The sequence below is a fragment of the Trichomonas vaginalis genome, chromosome III, assembly GCF_026262505.1.
Source record: "Trichomonas vaginalis G3 chromosome III, whole genome shotgun sequence".
NCBI classification, from domain to species: domain Eukaryota; phylum Parabasalia; order Trichomonadida; family Trichomonadidae; genus Trichomonas; species Trichomonas vaginalis.
Genome location: NC_067205.1, coordinates 27,392,045 through 27,410,380, shown reverse-complemented (window position 1 = coordinate 27,410,380; position 18,336 = coordinate 27,392,045). Strand labels below are relative to the sequence as shown.

The 18,336-nt window shown below is 33.1% G+C and overlaps 9 protein-coding genes across 9 annotated transcripts; 4 read left to right on the top strand and 5 right to left on the bottom strand.

The window, feature by feature from the left end:
- Positions 1–3,417: 3,417 nt before the first annotated feature.
- On the top strand, positions 3,418–3,636 carry TVAGG3_0774090 (spectrin binding; the record flags this gene model as incomplete). The annotated part of the gene is made up of 1 exon (XM_001330587.1): positions 3,418–3,636. One exon carries the CDS (start codon positions 3,418–3,420, stop codon positions 3,634–3,636), a length of 219 nt encoding a protein of 72 aa, XP_001330623.1.
- Positions 3,637–3,781: 145 nt separating this feature from the next.
- On the top strand, positions 3,782–5,545 carry TVAGG3_0774080 (ubiquitin protein ligase activity family; the record flags this gene model as incomplete). Its single annotated transcript, XM_001330588.1, has 1 exon — positions 3,782–5,425. The coding sequence occupies one exon, from the start codon at positions 3,782–3,784 to the stop codon at positions 5,423–5,425; it is 1,644 nt and encodes a 547-aa protein (XP_001330624.1).
- Positions 5,546–5,849: 304 nt separating this feature from the next.
- On the top strand, positions 5,850–7,428 carry TVAGG3_0774070 (uncharacterized protein; the record flags this gene model as incomplete). The annotated part of the gene is made up of 1 exon (XM_001330589.1): positions 6,429–7,001. The coding sequence occupies one exon, from the start codon at positions 6,429–6,431 to the stop codon at positions 6,999–7,001; it is 573 nt and encodes a 190-aa protein (XP_001330625.1).
- A 53-nt stretch (positions 7,429–7,481) lies between these two features.
- On the bottom strand, positions 7,482–9,244 carry TVAGG3_0774060 (GTPase activator protein; the record flags this gene model as incomplete). Its single annotated transcript, XM_001330590.1, has 1 exon — positions 7,516–9,237. One exon carries the CDS (start codon positions 9,235–9,237, stop codon positions 7,516–7,518), a length of 1,722 nt encoding a protein of 573 aa, XP_001330626.1.
- Positions 9,245–9,859: 615 nt separating this feature from the next.
- On the bottom strand, positions 9,860–12,922 carry TVAGG3_0774050 (uncharacterized protein; the record flags this gene model as incomplete). The annotated part of the gene is made up of 1 exon (XM_001330591.1): positions 9,860–12,712. The coding sequence occupies one exon, from the start codon at positions 12,710–12,712 to the stop codon at positions 9,860–9,862; it is 2,853 nt and encodes a 950-aa protein (XP_001330627.1).
- Positions 12,923–12,980: 58 nt separating this feature from the next.
- On the bottom strand, positions 12,981–13,446 carry TVAGG3_0774040 (acylphosphatase family; the record flags this gene model as incomplete). Its single annotated transcript, XM_001330592.1, has 1 exon — positions 13,090–13,434. The coding sequence occupies one exon, from the start codon at positions 13,432–13,434 to the stop codon at positions 13,090–13,092; it is 345 nt and encodes a 114-aa protein (XP_001330628.1).
- A 138-nt stretch (positions 13,447–13,584) lies between these two features.
- TVAGG3_0774030 (intramolecular oxidoreductase activity, transposing S-S bonds) lies at positions 13,585–14,943 on the bottom strand (the record flags this gene model as incomplete). The annotated part of the gene is made up of 1 exon (XM_001330593.1): positions 13,649–14,782. The coding sequence occupies one exon, from the start codon at positions 14,780–14,782 to the stop codon at positions 13,649–13,651; it is 1,134 nt and encodes a 377-aa protein (XP_001330629.1).
- A 1,278-nt stretch (positions 14,944–16,221) lies between these two features.
- Positions 16,222–16,797, top strand: TVAGG3_0774020 (glycine-rich protein family; the record flags this gene model as incomplete). The annotated part of the gene is made up of 1 exon (XM_001330594.1): positions 16,222–16,797. One exon carries the CDS (start codon positions 16,222–16,224, stop codon positions 16,795–16,797), a length of 576 nt encoding a protein of 191 aa, XP_001330630.1.
- A 204-nt stretch (positions 16,798–17,001) lies between these two features.
- TVAGG3_0774010 (ribonuclease inhibitor domain-containing protein) lies at positions 17,002–18,066 on the bottom strand (the record flags this gene model as incomplete). The annotated part of the gene is made up of 1 exon (XM_001330595.1): positions 17,002–18,066. One exon carries the CDS (start codon positions 18,064–18,066, stop codon positions 17,002–17,004), a length of 1,065 nt encoding a protein of 354 aa, XP_001330631.1.
- Between the last annotated feature and the right edge of the window lie 270 nt (positions 18,067–18,336).

Here is an 18,336-nt window from a genome sequence, read left to right as displayed (position 1 = left end):
AAAGAGAAAGCAACTTCAAGCTCTTCATCATCTTCAGATAATGAAGAAAAGAAGGAACCTATTGAATCTAAAGAAGAAGAGATTAAAGTTGAAGAAAACGAAGGTATGAATGATGTTAAATCCAGAGATTTAGATCTTGAAGAGAATCAGAATGAAGAAGACAATCTTCCTTATTATCTTCACCTTGATATTGTTGGAGCAGTTGGATTACCAGCTAAAGATCTTGATTTGTCTTGTGATCCATACTGTGTTTGCTTTATCAAAGGAAATCATGAGAATAAGTTCCAATCCAAGGTTATTCATGATTCTAAAGATCCGGTTTGGAATGACAAATACAACTTCGAACTTCCTAACAAACAAGATGACACTCTTGTTTTGCAAGTATTTGATTACGATCATGATGGAAATCATTCCAAAGTTGGCGATGCTGAATTAGATCTTTCCGAATACTTCAACAACCAAAAGAACGAGCTTGATGTACAATTACATAAGAGAACTGTAATGAGCTTTAGAACCAAAGCTGGTATACTTCAGGTCAACATCCTGATTGATCACAAATTTGTTGAAAATGAAATTCGTCCTATTGAAGAAGAGGAAGAAGAAATACAAGAAATCCAAGAAATTCCAGAAAAGATTGAACAAAAGGTTGAAGAAGAAAAAGTTAAATCATCAAGTTCATCTAGTTCAGAAGAAGAAATCCAAGAAGAAACTAAACCCCAGGAAGTTCCTAAGGAAGAAGCAATCAAGCAAGATGTTGAAAAAGAAAAGACCGAAGAAAAGCCCGAATTTATCGAAGTTAAAGATGAAGAAGAGGAAGAGAAACAACATCAATACTTGCACGTAGAAGTTGTTAAGGCAGTAGACCTTCCAATTACTGATTTGAACCTTGGAACAGATCCTTATGTTGTTTTATCATTGTCAGGAAAGAAATCTGAAGAAAAGAAGACAACTGTCAAAGAAAACAACAGAAATCCTGTTTGGAACGAACAATTTGATATCCGAATTGATGATGTCACTAAAGATGTTTTGGTTGTTACTGTTTGGGATAAAGATAAGAACAATAAAGATGATAAAATCTCATCAGCAGAAATCAAACTTGATAAATACGGCGATGGTGTAATTTATGAAGAAAAGTTCACACTTTATAGCAAGGCAATCTTCAACAAGAGGCGTGAAAAAGGTACAATTTACCTCAGATTCGTAATTAACTATGATGAAAAGGTGGAGTTCCCAATAAGAGAAGAAGAAAAACCTGTTTCTGCAAGAGATTTACAATTAAAGGATCCAATCATTACAGACATTCCTGTTTACGTGGAGAAGGACAAGAAATCTTCTTCTTCATCCTCATCTGACTCTGAAAGGGTTGAAAAGAAAGAAGAAAAGAAGGAAGAGGAAGAGAAGGGAGAAATCAAAGTTCAAGAAGAAGAAAAGCCAATTGAAGAAAAGAAGAAAGAGAAGTTCATTATTGTTGATGTATTATCAGTATCGAATTTACCAGTTGTTGATGAGAAATTAGCTATTATCTGTAAATTAAATGTCAAAGGAAGCGAAACTAGTTTCGAAACCAAATCAATCAAAGATAATTCATCACCAACATGGCAAGAATCATTCAACATTCCTTATGATGATGTTGCTCCATTTGTTTCATTTGTTATTTACAATAAGAATTTGCTTGGAAAAGACATTGTTTTATGTCAAAATGATTTGAATTTAGCTTTATATGATGATGGAAAACGTCATGAAGTTGATGTCAAATTAGAAGGTGGTCTATTGAAACCAAGACGTCATAGACCAGACCTCAAAGTCAGAATAAGATCATCAAGCGAAAACTACGAGAAAACATCATCATTCTCTTCATCAGATGATGAAAACATTGGCAATTCCATCATTGGAAAGATGACTGGATTGTTCAAATCTGGTGAACATCCTCCAGAAAAGAAACCAGAAGTCGAAGAAAAGAAGAAAGAAGCAACTAAAGGAAAGAAGAAGGAAGAAAGCAAGAAGAAGAAACCACCTATTAAAATTAAAGTTCCAGAGAAATCTCCTCCTGTCAGTCCTACAAGACTTAACCAAAGCGAATTCGAAGAATTGGATCAAACAAACATTCCAACAATGGATAGAGATTTGATCTTAGAAGGATATTCTGATGAACCAATCTTTGTCGCTGTAAATGCTGGAGATTTACAGACAGCAAGAAGCCTTGCAAACGAAACTACATTGAAGTTAAGAGACTCTGCAGGACGAACTCCATTCCACGTTGCAGCTCTTAACAACGATGTTGAAATGATGAAGATTTGCTACATTCCAGGTTGCGAAAACGAAAGAGATTCACAAAACGATACTCCACTTCATCTTGCATTAGCAAGAAGGGTAACAGCTGCAGGAAGTGCTCCAATCAAGTATCTTCTTGATTTAGGAGCTGATGTTTCACTTCAAAATGACTCTGGAGATATTCCATTGGATAATGCTCACTCGATGAAGAGATTGAGCTCAAGATTATTATTCTTTTTGATGAAGAAAGAAGAAGTGTTTATTGGTTTCTTATCTAGACATCCAACAGCTTTGAGATCATTCGCAAAGACAAACTACAAAGGAGAACCAATCGCTTTCTATGCTATCAAATCTCCAAGAATATTAATGCTCTTAATTGGAGGTGGATTACCAACAAATGTCACATTAAGAAAGGCCAAGAAACCATATTCATTATTAGGTTATGCTATTAGAAGATGCAAACCACGTATCTTAGAGAAGTTATTGAAGAATGGAGGCGCTGATCCTAATTTCGGAGATGGATATAATGATCCTCCAATTTATTACACAATTTCTCATGATGGAAAGTTCGATCAGCATTTGCAAGTTCTCTTGAATGATAAGAGAACAGATGTAAATGCCAAATCAGGTAACTCCAACCCCATCATCATTGAATTCATCAAGCATGGAACTGCCAATCAGATCCAAATGTTAATCACTCACGGCGCTAAATTAAACATTGTTTCCAAAGACAATTTGTCGCCTTTGTCAGAAGCTGTGAGAATTGGCGATCCATCAATCATTGACGTCTTGATTCAAAATGGATGTGATGTCAATGAGAAACTATTCCATGGATACACACATCTTTTGAACTCTTGCAAGGAGAACAATGAAGAAATTGTCAAATGTTTGTTATCTCACAAACCAAGATTCGCAAAAGTTCGCGGTAAAACAGAATTCGACATCACAAATAATGAATCAATCAAGAAGGTCACTAAAGCAGCTTATCTTGAAAGAGCTACAGAATACATTGAACAAGATCAAGAAATCGGAAGTGAATTTCCTCTTCGTACACTTTCCGAAAAAGAAATTTTCGAGTTGCTCAAGAAATCATTGAAATCATTATCAATAAATTCTGTTAAATCACTTGTTACATTTGGTGTTGACATGAACAAGACTGATAGTCAAGGCCAAACACCACTCCACATCTTAGTTAACCAGCATAATCTTTCTCCATCTCAGCAAGACAAAGCTTTCCAAATTTGCGACATGTTAATCGTAAAAGGAGCTAAAATCGATGCAAAAGACAAAGCTGGAAAGACACCATACGACTATATTCGCAAGAAAGATTATCCTGATTTGAAGAAACGTTTGAGAAATCAATAATTTTTGTTGTATTTTTTTATCATTTTTTTTTAAAATTATTCTATTCATTTATATTTTCAATATGTATTTATAAACAACAATCGATTTAAAAAAACAAAAATGATAAAATTTATCTGGCCAGACAAAAAAAAATTAAAAATTTTCAATGGATGTTCAAAAAATCGACTTATTAAAAATTATTTCAGAGACGCCAGCTAATGAAACAATACGAGTAGGTCCAGGGCTTGTTGAATTACCAGATAAAACTGAATTTATCAAATCAATTCAAATAATTTTCGAAGAAAATACAAAAGTTGTATGTAATTGCCTTCAAATAATAGGATGCACAATCACGTTTACCAATATGAATTACGATGGCTATATAAAAGCATTCCAAAGTATCATTGAATTCAATAATTGTAAATTTACTAACGAAATAACTAAAGTAGAATATATTATCGATGCAGATTTACAATCTTTACTTACTTGCAGCAAGTGTACATTTGAAAATATCTCAAAATATACACTTTTGACCCAAAATTTATCAAGTATTAATTGTGTTGATACAGTTTTCAAAAATTGCAAGCTCTCTGTTATCCACAATAACTTTAAAGCAGAATTTGTTCGCTGTAACTTCTTAAGTACCCAAGAATCTTTTATATTCAATCATGAAAGCTCTTTATGCGTAATTGACGATTGTATATTCGACACATCTACTCTTGCATCGATTCTTAATATAGGAACGATGACAGTTCAAAAAACTACATTTAGAAATTCGAATGATACTCAAATTTCATGTTTTAACGATTCAGAGTTGTTTGTTCGCGATTGTATATACGAATCATCAAAGCAAACTTCATTATTTATTAATGATTCAAATTTAGAAGTTCATAATTGTCAATTTAGGAACATTGACGGTAACTGCATCAATATTATACATTGTGATGGCACAATCAGTGATTGTACGTTCGAAAATTCCACTTATCCCCATATTTCCATGGCAATTGTCTCAAACATGGAAATTTCCAACTGCAGCTTCGTTAATAGTCCAAGTAGTTGCGTGATGTGTCGTGGGGGATCAACTTTGGTCATTAAAAACTGCTCTTTTGACGGTACAGAAAGATTTGGACTTGCAACGTGCGATGGGAAGATAGAAGAGTGCACAAACTGTATATTTAAGAGGTGCAAGCATGCATGTGTTGCTTCTTTCGATAATGGAATGTTTAATATTTCGGATTCTAAAATTATTGGACCAACCGAAGTCGGAATTGAAGTATTTTGTGGTGGAAATTTGATTGGATCGAATCTTGATATCGGAAAAGCTGAAATTGCATCAATTCGGACAAGGTTTGGAGGATCAATTAATTTGACTGATTCATCTTTAGAAAAAGATAGTAAAGTTATACTACAAGGCAGGAATTTCATGATAAACAATGTTAAAAACACAGATGACATCAGAATCGAAAATCTAGAAAAAGATCCAGTTCCTCGTTGTTTCAAATGCGGAAAGGACTGTTCACAGAACTTGTTTGACTCTTGTGGCCATGCCTGTTTCTGCAGGGAATGCTGTCCTCCGAAGGGAGAGTGTCCTCTCTGTCACCTCGACTACGAAACAGCAATTATCCCTCATCCGATGTCCACAGACAAACTGTGCGGAATCTGCATGGAAGAAGAAGCTGACTCAATACTGATACCTTGCGGACACTTGATTTGTAAGAAATGCTTCTTGGAATGGTACAAACAGGACTCTGGATGTCCTTACTGCAGACACAAATTTGTTAACTGCCGATCTTTGGTTCCTTATGCTTAATTTTTTAATTTGTTTTGTTTGATATTTAAATGTTAATTTTATATTTCCTTATGCTTTAACATCCTCTCATAATATCGATTCATCTTAACCACAATATAATGATTTATAATAACTTTTTTCCGACCAAAAAAATTGAGAGGATGTCAGAAAGTCGTAATGTTTTATTTTGTTTTGCTTTATATTTAAATGTTTATTTTGTATTTAAATGTTATCTAAGGCAATATGAAATTACTAAGGTGTGGGTGATGTCGGAATCACTTCAAAATGTTTTAGATATTACCAAATTCAATAAAAAATACATTTATTTCATGTTAACGATACATGACGTCTATATGATGATCTTCATGCATATTCTAAGACTCAATCCTCTGAAAAATCTTTAAAAAAATAGGAATTATTTTTATGAAACAAAAATAAAGATTTTTTCTCATTTTGCATAACGATAGATGAAGTTTGGCTTGGAAATTTCGGAATCTAATTGATTGGATAGCCACATCTAAACTATATTTAACAATTATTTCAAGATTATTCACATGAACAAATTCTCAGAAATGCGAATTAAACAAAATCAGTCACTCAGAAGCACTTTATACCACTTCAAAGAAGTTTTTCAGAATATTACGGTACAGTTGAGTCTAATAATAAAAACGAGAACGAAACTATATCTGGAAATGGCAATTATTACATTCATCATGCGGTATTTTCTTTCCATTACCAAAAAACAGCAATTTACCTTAATTCTAACAGCAAAGTATTACTCGAAACATGCACATTTTACAATAATAGTTCCACAGAAAATGGTGGATCATTCTTTATCAAAGAATCTGAATGTGTCTTAGTTCATATTTGTATATTACTTTCAAAAAGTACTAAATCTGGATGTGGATATTACATTGAATCTAATAGTTACAACAAAAGTTATGCATTTGAATGTTCAGTTTCAGAATGCAGTGGAAATTGGGCTTCTTTTGAACATGCTTTTGGAGATATCCAAGTAAGTAATATGAATACATCTAATCACAAAATTACTACTTATGCTGCATATGTCATTACAGATCCAACAGAAACAGGAATTATTAATTTCACAACAGCATCAAATACATCATCTACAGAAGTTGGTTCACTATTCAATTCTAGATTTAATATTACAAAATGTAATTATTTAAACAATGAATTAACAGGAAGTAATAATGCAATAATTTCTTGTTCTAGTAGTTCAACTACATTTTTAAATTGTTCATTCATAGGAAATAAAGGAAACTATTTATTTGATGTAAAACCAAATATTGTTGATAATTGTTACTTTAATGAAAACAATGTAACTCAAACTGTAAGATATAATTCAGTTAGTTTTAAATCAATTCAACCATTCGATTTCAATATATCTCATTATTCAACATATTATTGCCCTGCTACATATTTTTATTATAATCCTCCAAATTTAGACAAAAATAAAAAGGATTCACGTAAAAAATTTAAAGAAGATGAATTAGATTTGAAAGACATCAATTTTATTATTAACAAAGTATATAAAACTTCATTTGTTGAAGCAGTAAATTTCTCTACTTTAACATAATAAATAGTTTTACAAACAATTATATTCTGCAGTTTGAGATTAAAATTGAGAGCTTCAATATATACCATTTGATTTGAAAGGTCCAAAAATAATGAAAAGTGATTTCTCTATCTGTACATATGAGCTGTTACCCTCATTATATTACAGGTAAATCTACGCCGATCCTATTAATTCTAATGTGCATGAGATTACTAAGTAGTTACAGCTAAAAATCTCCACAACCAAAACCCTGCCCTACTAAACGAAAAATCAATTGCATGATGTTCCTAATCAAGTAAACCAAATATAATATCATTTCTACGTTTATGGTAACCGTGCAGACGCCAAGATCGCTGTAGGTTGGAAAAAAAATAATTCGATTTTTGAGTCATATATGCTTATAAAAAAATCATTGTTTGAGAGGGGAAAAAGTTGATGACGTTTTTTTTTTTGATAAAAAAAACTAACTTTAGATTAAACTAAACCTTTAACTTTTTTTTATTTTTTCTTAAAAAAAAGAATCCAAAAACAAATTTTATTCTTCTTTATATGGATATATATTCGAAACGTCAGCTTCGTTGATCAATCTGATGATAAATCCCTGGACTTCGACCTGCAAGTCCTTTGCCATCTTCATATCAGGAGGCATGTTAAACATGTTTGGAGAGAACACCAAAGCCAAGTTCGAAGGACCCATTTGTGTCTTTCCCTGTGCTTCTGAAAGTTCCCTGAGGAATCCTGCGAGGTACAGCAGGCAGATCCTGTCTGATGGATCCAGAAGGTTCAAAACAGGTTCTACCTCTTTCTTTCCTTGTTCGGATCTGATCATGTCCAAGAAAGGTTGGAACTTCGTGTCGTCAATGATCTTCTTAGGAAGAGAAGCGAACCAGCGCTTGAAGAATGAGCAGAGATCGTGAAGTCGCATCGATTTGATGCAATCTGCGTCAACATTAACTCTGTCGATGGATTCTTCGATGACAGCACCGGATCCTGGAACTCTGAAGATGCCTTCCATGTTCTTTGCACCTTTAGCAATGATTTGTTCGGCCATAAGATGTAAAATAATCGGAATCTGTGCTTTCGGAGCGTAGAGGCATCGCCTTGTCGTAGGGAAGTTTGGACCTTTCTTAATATTACGCTGAACCCAAAGACATTCCTGGATTGAGCATGCAAAACATGATGAACTCTTGAAAGGGTCGTTCATGATGTCAATGTAGCCGATAGAGCCTGGATCTTTAGCGCACTTGCCTATAAGCATGCGGCTCTTGTATCTCAGGTAGGATAATTCGGCGAATGGTCGACATTGTTCTGGAAGATCGTTCGATGTCATGCTCGAAGCAAGGTGGCCAGAAATATACTTGGATAAGTTAGGATTTGACGTAAAGAGAGAGGTAAAAAGTAATAATAATTGCCATGTCTTCTTATTGCATTCGTCGTTTGGATTTTCGAATGTCTGCTTGACAATCTGGAAATATATTTCATCCCTGAGAAGTTCGCTCTTGTATGCAGTTGAAATTAAAAACTGCAAGTTATCTGAGGGATTTACGTTCGATTTTTTGAGACCTATGTATTGTAATATTGCTTCGAAGCATTTTAGAGGCTCCTTTTTCATTTCCTTTGGTATTTCATTCAAAAGGGGACCTGTAATTGGAGTATTTTGGAAACGAATGATTTCTTCAGTAGTAATTGGCCTGCGGCTGAAGAGGAAGCCAATTTTTCTGTATTTTACTACTTTAGAAGCTTCGTCAATTCTGTGAAATTTCGTTATTTCGTCCAAAATTGCTTCTTTGTTGAAGACGTCGACTCGTATTTGTGGGGCTTGCTTTTGTTTAACTTCTGGTTGTAATGATATTGATCTTGCTTTGGCTTTAGATGGAGGAGTCAAAGCGCTATCTGGTTGCTCAGGAGGAGGGACATTAATGTGAAGTTTTGAGTGTTTTCGACCTCTTCCAGTTCTGTGCTCTGATCTTCCAGCATGAGATGTTGGATTTCCTACTGAATTAAAGACTTTCGGGTCAACTTCGTTATTAGATGGGGCTTCCGCCTGGGCAGTTTTGATCGGCTCGACATTAAATGGCCTGCCGCCGCGTTTAGCATATGGCGGAACAGGATTTCCTGGTGCATAAACTAAAGTGGACGTATCTGGGTCATAAATCGTTGACTCATAGGGAAAGTCGAATGTAGTTGAGCCATCATCAATCTTGTAGTAATAGTATTGGTTATCATCTGTAGTGTATTGGTAATAGCTGGAAGTCATAACCAATACAGCAATTTTTGAGAGGCCGATAGATTTCAAAGTAAAAGTTCATGTTGAAATCTAATACATTACAGATATTGGTAGTAATTTTGTTCCTATGTTAACGTCATTCTGATTCATTTTTCAGAAATCTTTTTCGTTGAAAAATTATTTTTGTGAATAATTAAACATTGTTTGAAAAAAAGAAACATTTTTTGAATACAAAATTAATTTCTCTCGTCGGGTGGCACTTTTTCTGAAACGAGAAATGAGATGATATGATTTTTTTTTAACTGAATCCTGTATTAAATGAGAACACCTTTGCTTTCCAAATAGTTAAAACAACTGATTAGAGTCAGAATATAGGGGTTCCAATTTTCCGACGAAGAAATTGAGGTAAAAAAATCCTGGAATCATATGTCCGTTGAAGGAAAATAAGCATTGCTTACTGAGTTGATTTTGTTTTCCTAGGTCACATTGCTTAAAGTCAAAATTTCATTCAATATATATTAAGATTTGAACTGTAAAAATGATACTCTTTGCGAACTCATGATAAACTTATCGGCTCGGGTATTATTTGATCTGAAATCAACAATTAAATTCAAAAAATTACAAAAAAAATACAAACATTTACTAATATTAATTACCGCGGAATACTTACAGGAGATTTCTTCAGCTCCAAGCTGCTCCTTTTCCTAACATTTGGTTGAACAATTTGGCCGACATTCAATGTGTTGCCAAATCTTTCATTAAACTCAGATTCTTGAGTTGTTCCTAAAACTACATACTTTTTATAGGTTTTCTTCTCTAAATTAGAGAGTTTTTCAAGATATTGCTTCTTTTGGCTTAAATTATCAAGTGACTCCTTTTCTTTTGGTCCAAGTGGTCTGTTCTTATACTTCTCTTTCAATATCTCTATGTTTTTCTTTCTCATTTCAATTTCATTGTCGAATCTATGAACGAAATCATCTCTTTTTGATCTGAATTCCGATGCCATGTTTTCAAGTTGCGTTGAAAAATTGAAGGCGTTTTCTTCTAACGAGTGGTGAGCTTCTGAAAATTTTTGTTCAAATTCTAACCTCGAATTATATGTAGATGTCTTAAATCCAGCAATAAGATCATTGATGGATTTCTTTTTCTCTTCATTTTGCTGAATCATCATCGATTTTGCCAATTCATAATCTTTAACATATACAGCAATGCGTTGGCTGGCCACGTCATCGGCCTTGCTCAAGTTTTCTTGGAGAGATTTAATGCTTTGTTCTCGCTTGACTTTATTCTCCTTTAATTTATTGATTTCATTTTGATTATCTTCTTCAAATTGTTTTAATAGCTTTGCATTCTCTTCTTTAGCATTAGATATCGATAATTGAACTTCTAAGTTCTTCTGTGAGATCTTTTCATCGCCTTCTAACTTCAATCTTTTCATTTCTTCTGTCATTTCAAAAATTTCGTTATCAGTTGTAAGATCAACAAGGCAAGAACTATCTCTAGACTTCTTTGGTTGCAAAGATGCCCACTCTTTAGTTAATTTCTGTTCTTCTTCTTCAAGAGGTTTCATTCTTTTCTCAAAACTTGATCTCATATCAATTAACTTTTGATCATCGCTATAATCCATTCCTAAGTTGTTCAAAAGGGCTTTTTGATGGCGATCATCCTCAGTTATCATCTCATTTCTGAAATTTCTTATAATTGACGCTTTTTCATTAGCAATTGCATTTGAAACTTGGCTTTTTTGTGTACGAAGTTCTTGTAATTCCTTCTTTCTGGCTTCTAAAACTGTTGTGTCTCCAATAATTATTGATTTGAACTCTTTTTCAAGGTTAGCGAACTGAGTTTCAAGATCAATAGTTGCATAATCAGGAATTCCTTTAAACTTCTCTTGGATTTCTTTGAACGCCTCTTCTTGTAATTCTAAATATTTATTTTTGATTTTTGTCATCTGTAACTGATAATCTGATAGCACTGCATTGATTTGTGCATCATTGGAAATAACGATGTCGTTTTCTTCAGCATTGTTCGCTTGAATATTTTTCTCAAATATTTCTTGGAAAGGTTTTGTATCATATGGCTCTTCGGGAGGTAGTCTTTCAAAGTATGTCTTAGCATCATTTAGTTGATTATCGAGATCTTGTTTAATCGCCGATAAATTTTGATATTTTGCAAATCTTTCACGAAAGTCAAGCAGAAGTGGCTGTAATTTTTCATTCTTTTCTGCAAAATCCTTGTTTTCTGCTGTTATTTCGGATTCATTTTGAAATTCAATCAAATCATTCTCAGTTGAAAATTTTTCTTTTGAATTTTCATGGTCAGAATTAAGTTTTTCTATTTCATCAGCAAATTTTTCTTTATTTGTTGATAGTTTTTCTGTCAAACTCTCTATTTTTTCTGAAATTGACTGTTGAAGCTTACTAAATGCATCTCTTGTATCTTTTTCATCATCAATGAAGCTTGTCTTGAGATTTTCAAGATAATTTATTACTTCTGCATCTGTTTGATCCAATTTTGTTATTTGATCAACTGAATCATCGTAAGTTGCTTTGTTTTCTTTCCTTTCAACCTGCAAATCGTTATAAATTGTTTGAAAATCATCTTCTGCAAGTGTTTGAGCATATTTTAGCTCTTCAATTTCTCGATTTGTGTTTACATCGTAATTATTTAATTCAATTGAAGCTTTTTTCTCATTTTCAGTAGCTTCGAATATCGATGTTTTATAATCATCTATCGCGTGGTGTGCTCTTTTCTTAAATCCTAAGATATTTGAACTTACAATCGTCATTGAGTTAAAAAGTTTAGTTTTGAGCTTGTTGAGTTCTTCCTTCATGTTTTCTAGTCTGTTGTGGAGTTCTATGACGGCTTCTTTCTGTTTTTTATCCATAGGGTATGAATTAAATTTTGATCTTAAATCTGCGACCATTGCTTCGTACTGTTTACGTTGGTTTGACTCATCTTGGTTTTCTTTATATGCAGAAGCTTCCATTATCTTTTTGTCAGTATTTTGGTCAATTTCTGCGATTTCTTGAAGGTGACGGACTTTGATATCGAAGCATTTCTGCTTTATATCCTCAGCTACGCCTTGTGCGAATGAAGCCATCTGTACAGTTAATTCGTTTGTCAGTAATGATAATTCATTCTTAAAACACGTTATTTCTGATTTGATCTTAGATTCTGTCTTTTTAACATCAGCTTCTATGGAATCAACGAAATTGTTCATTCCAATTTGAGAATCGGTTACGAATGTAAGACTTTTTGATTCTAAATCTTGAACTATGCTAGTAATAGTTGTTTTTATATTTTCGTTGTATTTATCCATTTGCTTTTCATAAGATTCTGAAATTTGTGAATATTCTTTATCCATGAAATTGTCAAGATATTCTTTCTGAAATATCAATAATTCTCTTTGATACTCCTGGTCACCCGCAACAGTTGCTGTTACGGCAACCTTCTTGTGTGCATTATATTTCAATAATTCTTCGGCTGATAGCCAAGGAATCATTGACCTTAAAATATTGAAAAGTGACAATTTGATTACACGGACTTGAAATTAATAACTTGCTTATTGACATTATGAATGGTAATTAAATGTTCGTTTTTTCTTCACAAATAAATTGAAAGAGCTCAAAAAATTCAGAAAGTCATTTTACTTACACCTTTTTATGAGCTTATTTAAATCTTATTCAAATGAACATTGGTATTTTTGATTATTTAAGTTTTCGTTGGCAACTCGTAAAAATTTCAAAATAAAAAAATGGATTTTCAAAAGATCTATGAGTATGTTTTATTTTAAAAACCGTAAGCGAATGAAATTTATAAAAGACATCTTTTAAAGATGCATTTTACTCGTAGGGATATAGTGACCAACAAATTTTTGCTTCAAAGATAAAATTCTACGCCTTGTTTCCACTTTATATTGTCAACATTTGAAGTATTTACTTCATGCTCTAATGCAGCCTTTCCAGTTTCTAATATATGGAATTCTGTTGCATGAGCATTCCATGAATTGAGTTTCTTTCCTGATTTAAGACCTTCTGTAATTTCAGTTACTTTGCTTGCTGGTCCTTCTAATGCTATATCCACACGGTTTCTATCTTTTTTGTTGTTTGTAGCGCCTGCAACTACGCCCCTCTTCAAGGCAGCACGCATTAAAGTTTGTCTAAACATTACATTTTGTACTTTACCGCGTACATAACAAAAAACTTTAACATTCTCTTCACTCATTGTAAATATTGTATATTATTCAATCCGTTTAATGACAAAAATTGAATGAAAATGAATAGTTTACACGGAATGATTTAAAAGCATGCATCTACTTCTCATATCAATTGATTCATACAATATGAATTTAGTAAAGTTTTGTGTGGAGCTGTGCTCAAATTTAATAGTAGATATGAAAAAAAGGTGTTTTTTTAATATAAAAAAGATACTAAACAATTTATTCATTTTTTAAAGGGATTGATAGGTAATCATGAATTAAGCTTGCGATCACAAAAACAATTAAGCTGATCGCTATTAGTAAAAGGATGCAAATGAAAACAAATATAAACATACTTTGGGCTTTCAAGCTGTAAACTTGAATCCAAAAGTCAGACAATCGTCCATCACCTGGTCCAAGCCATTTGACGTCCTTAAGTTGAATCCAATTTGAAATTAAGTCACTTCTAAATTCGCCTCTGTAAACTCTCCATATATTCCTCTTTGCATTCATAATTACAATGCATGGGACCATCTTTTTAGAAATTGACATGAATTTGGCAAGATAATCATCAGTATTTTCGAGATAACAATAAGTGTAATTTGCTGGAAGTTTTTTGACTATTTTTGTGAAATCATAGTGTTGTTGGCTACTGTTTAGGAAAAAGAGAACAACAAAGGTTCCATTTTTTTCACTTTTTTCGAATTCGTCATTATTAAACGGCATAAGTAACGGATTTATGTTATCATTTATGAATTCTGCTAAAGAATTGTTCGACCAATTACCTTCATATGAAATATAAGAATCTTTTTCACGATATACATGTAATGATTGGTTGGTTGAATTGTATGCGAAAAATAGTGCATTTGTAGCTCTAAAATCTAATACGATAGCTCGGAAGTTCGCTAAAATATTGTCGTCATTATAATTCAAAAGGAATATTGATGATCTGTTGGTTTTATGTAAGTATTTATTTATATCTGTTTCTGTTTCAATGAATTGTATTGGGAATTTCAGTTGTCGCTCCAAAAAATTTTGGAGAAATGGAATTTGATTTAATCCTGTGTATCTTACGCTTATGTTTTCTTTAAGGTTATACCATACCATTGTAGGATATCCGTTAATATTATGTTTATCGCATATTTTTGAATATTGTGGACAATCAACTCTAGCAAACTGAATTTTTGTATTCAATTCAGATATGTTGACAAGTTTTTGCCATGTTGGGTAGAAATCGCTGCAATGATGGCACCAAGGAGAATAAAATTCTACAAATAAAGGCGTTTTGGATATTTTTCCTGAAAAAATATCTGCTTCATTCTCATTTGTAATGTCTATTGTGCTATATTGCAAAATAGAGAGAAAGAGAAGCATTCGTCAATGAGAATATTTCAAGAAAAATCGGAGATATTTTAAAAAGTGACAAAATTTTGACGTCAATATAATCGAATCGATTAGAAAAATGTGTGATTTCCTGAGATAAATACAAATAAGATTCATAGAGCTTGTATGATAGGGGATAAATACCTTTTGGTTATCAAAACGAAACATCAAATTGAATTCTTGATAACTAAAGATTAGTTACAGACAAAATATATGTATCAATTTCTATTCCTATGAGTAAAAACTGGATTTTGACATTTCTTCAAATGGAAAATAAAAAGGCTGAGAAAATAAAGCAAGAAACATCCACTACACTACTTGTCTTGTTTTAACGCCAGTTTTATCCCAAAATATGGTAGTTTGCTTAGTTGCAAATGTGATTTTGACAATAATTGTCGAGTAAAAATTTAAACATATATTATTTTACTTGTTTCTAATGTAATTCCGCATTAAATACATGAAAAGGAGAATGTGAAACTCCTTTAAGAAGATATTGATAGAAATTCATAAATGAACGAGTTAGAAGACTGAAATCGTGGAATTGTGATATTTCCCAAAACGAAACACTCATTTATCCATCCACCATTTTCTTTGGCTTTCCTGAAGCTATTAATGAAACCTATATCTTGACAATTCCTTTCAAAAATAAATTTGGTGGAAATTCACATCTGAGATTTTTTGGTTCAAACACAATTACACACACATGATGATCATGCAATTATTGTAACACCGAATCAAAAACATCAAATTTTGTTTGGCAGATCCGACAAATTTTGAAAGAGAAATGTCGGATTCATTTCGGTTTTAAATACAATAGAATTTACTAGGCACTGTATTGCTTGCATTATTCTACAATTTTCACTTTGAATCCCTCAGAAATTGAATTGCACAGAAAAAAAGTTCAGAGCAATGAGCGATTTTAAGACTAAATAGGTACTATTTATATGCTAATGGGATTTTAATCAGATTTAACAATTATATTCCGATAACTCAATTTTTCGCTCAATAAGATTAATGATTTCTGTGGTGTTGTTACCAAACCACAAAGTTTTTCATTTGGCATCAACAGGTGTTTAGTCCTATACAGTAAAAATGGCGGAAATTACTCCGTCAATTTACCAAGAGGAGATTATCAAATTGAATTATGGGGAGCGCGCGGTGGGCGCGGAACCTATATAACCAACAGCATCGGGGGCAATGGTGCCTATGTATACGGAATCCTTAATTTAACATCAAGTCAAAAATTTGCCTTCTTTCTCGGTGAAAAAGGAAAAGACGGCAATGAAAATAGAGAAGCAACCTCTTTTAATGGAGGAGGAAGTCGCGGTACAGATAATGTAAATAATGACTGCCCTGGTGGCGGCGGGGGCGGTGGAACGGACATGAGAATTGAAGATTACCGAGCGAGATACCCTTACCAACTCCGTATAATGGTCGCAGGAGGCGGAGGTGGTGGTGGGTGCTACACAGAGAGCGGTAATGGTGGCCACGCCGGTCTGAACGGTACAAATGGCAATAATAACCGAAAAAATACGGTTTTCGGAGGTCAAGGTGGTACCCAAACCTCCGGAAATGCCTTTCTAGATGGCGGCAAAGGTGGTAACGGTGATGAAGGAGGTGGCTGTGGAGGAGGTGGCTATTACGGCGGAAAAGGCGGTGAAGCTGGATTTATTCAACGCAATCAAAGCCTAGGAAGCGCAGCTGGTGGCGGTGGAGGTAGCTCTTACGCAAGCGGATCAACATCCTGCGTCAGCTACAATTACGACGGAACTATAAACAATACTAATCGCCATCCTTCGGGCATTTTCTTCACCAATATCCAATTCATTAGCGGAGATCAGAGCATGCCAATTCCCCTTGATGAAGCAGACGATTTATTTTCTGGAAACGGAGCTGCTCGTATTATTCGACTCGATTTCATTGATATGTGTAAGACTATCGTGTGTTCAAATAATATATACCTGAAATACATATTGACCACATCAATGTACTTGAGTTTGACTTGATTCGAACTCCAAGTTTTCTAAATTTTGACATTTCAAAAATTTCTGAGGTTTACATGATATTAAATTTAGTTACGGGTGTGATGCACCAATGAGCAGATCGAAATTGAGAGGTCGAATAATTTGTATAATAACTTTAAGGGTGCGCTTACCACCTTTTGGCAATTGCGACATGCTTATCACATTTGGCAGAGATAAGAATAAAATTTAACTCATATTTTTCTCTGAAATCTTTGATATGCATTTCTGAAATGAAAAAGGTTGTATACCAACTTTCATTAGTCTATCTATCATTTTTATAGGGCAGTTAATGCCGCATAATTGGAAATTACTTCCAAAACAATTATCAGCAAGAACCGTATTCTCTGACTCAATAACAAGAGATCTCAGCTGGTAGCAATTATGAAATGCGTACTTATCAATAAGTTTTACAGAACTTGGAATCGTAAGATTGACTAATTGTGAAACTGCGAAGGCTCTTTCACGAATGTAGAGTAAAGACGATGGGAATTTACAGTCTTCTATGGGAGAAAGTAAAAATCCTCCTTTAGAAATCTCAGTAATTCCGTCTGGAATTGTAATGCTTTCTTGTTCGTAATAAAACGATGCAACTAGTTGTTTTGTCTGGGATCTGATAATCATTTTATTGTTTATTTCGAAATAATTACTTTTTGTTTCAAAACTTATTGAATGGAGTTGAGAACGTGTAAAAGCTGAATACCCTATATTTTTAAGATTATCTGGTAATGTTATAGAAAATAAAAATGTTTCAGCAAACGAATTCGGACCAATTTCACTTAATAAAGAATGTTTTTGGAATGTTATTTGTTGTAATGATGATTTAAAGAAGCATTTCTCACCAATTACTATAACACTTCGTGGGATCTCGATTTGTGAAATATTTGATAATTCAAAAACTGAATTTTCAATGTATTTAAGTGATGATGGTAGTGTTACAATTTCTAGGCTAGAATTAAAGAATGCTCCTTCTTGAATTATCCATAAGTTATTGCAAAGAGATAAATCAATTGTTCTAATTCTAGGGCAATTAGCAAATGCGTATTTACCAATTCTTGTAAGAGAAGAAAATGGTTCAAATTTAACTGATGTTAATAGTGTCGCATTCATAGATGCACCTTTTTCGATTACTGTGATATAAGAAGGAACTAATAAATCCACTGTAGACGCATTGATTTCATGTAAAATTTCAGAATTTTCTGCTTTTCTCTTCTCTCGGGCTTCTATAAGGGCGAGATAAAACAGAAACGGCATTAAAAAATATTTTAAAAATTTAAAAAAGTTCAAAATAAGTTAAAAATTGTAGTTTTTCTGAAGAAAATACTGGTTTTTCGGAAAAAGCAAAAAATACATAAGCTTTATAATAATATGTTATGCTATTAACAATACAAAAAATTCGTTGAAATGAGAGTTCTCAAATAATTTTGTAATAATATCTTAAATTTCTAATTTTTAACGATTAATTACTGGTGATCTATAACAAATTGATTAATCGAGATAGAAATATAACTTGTGTGGCTAAAT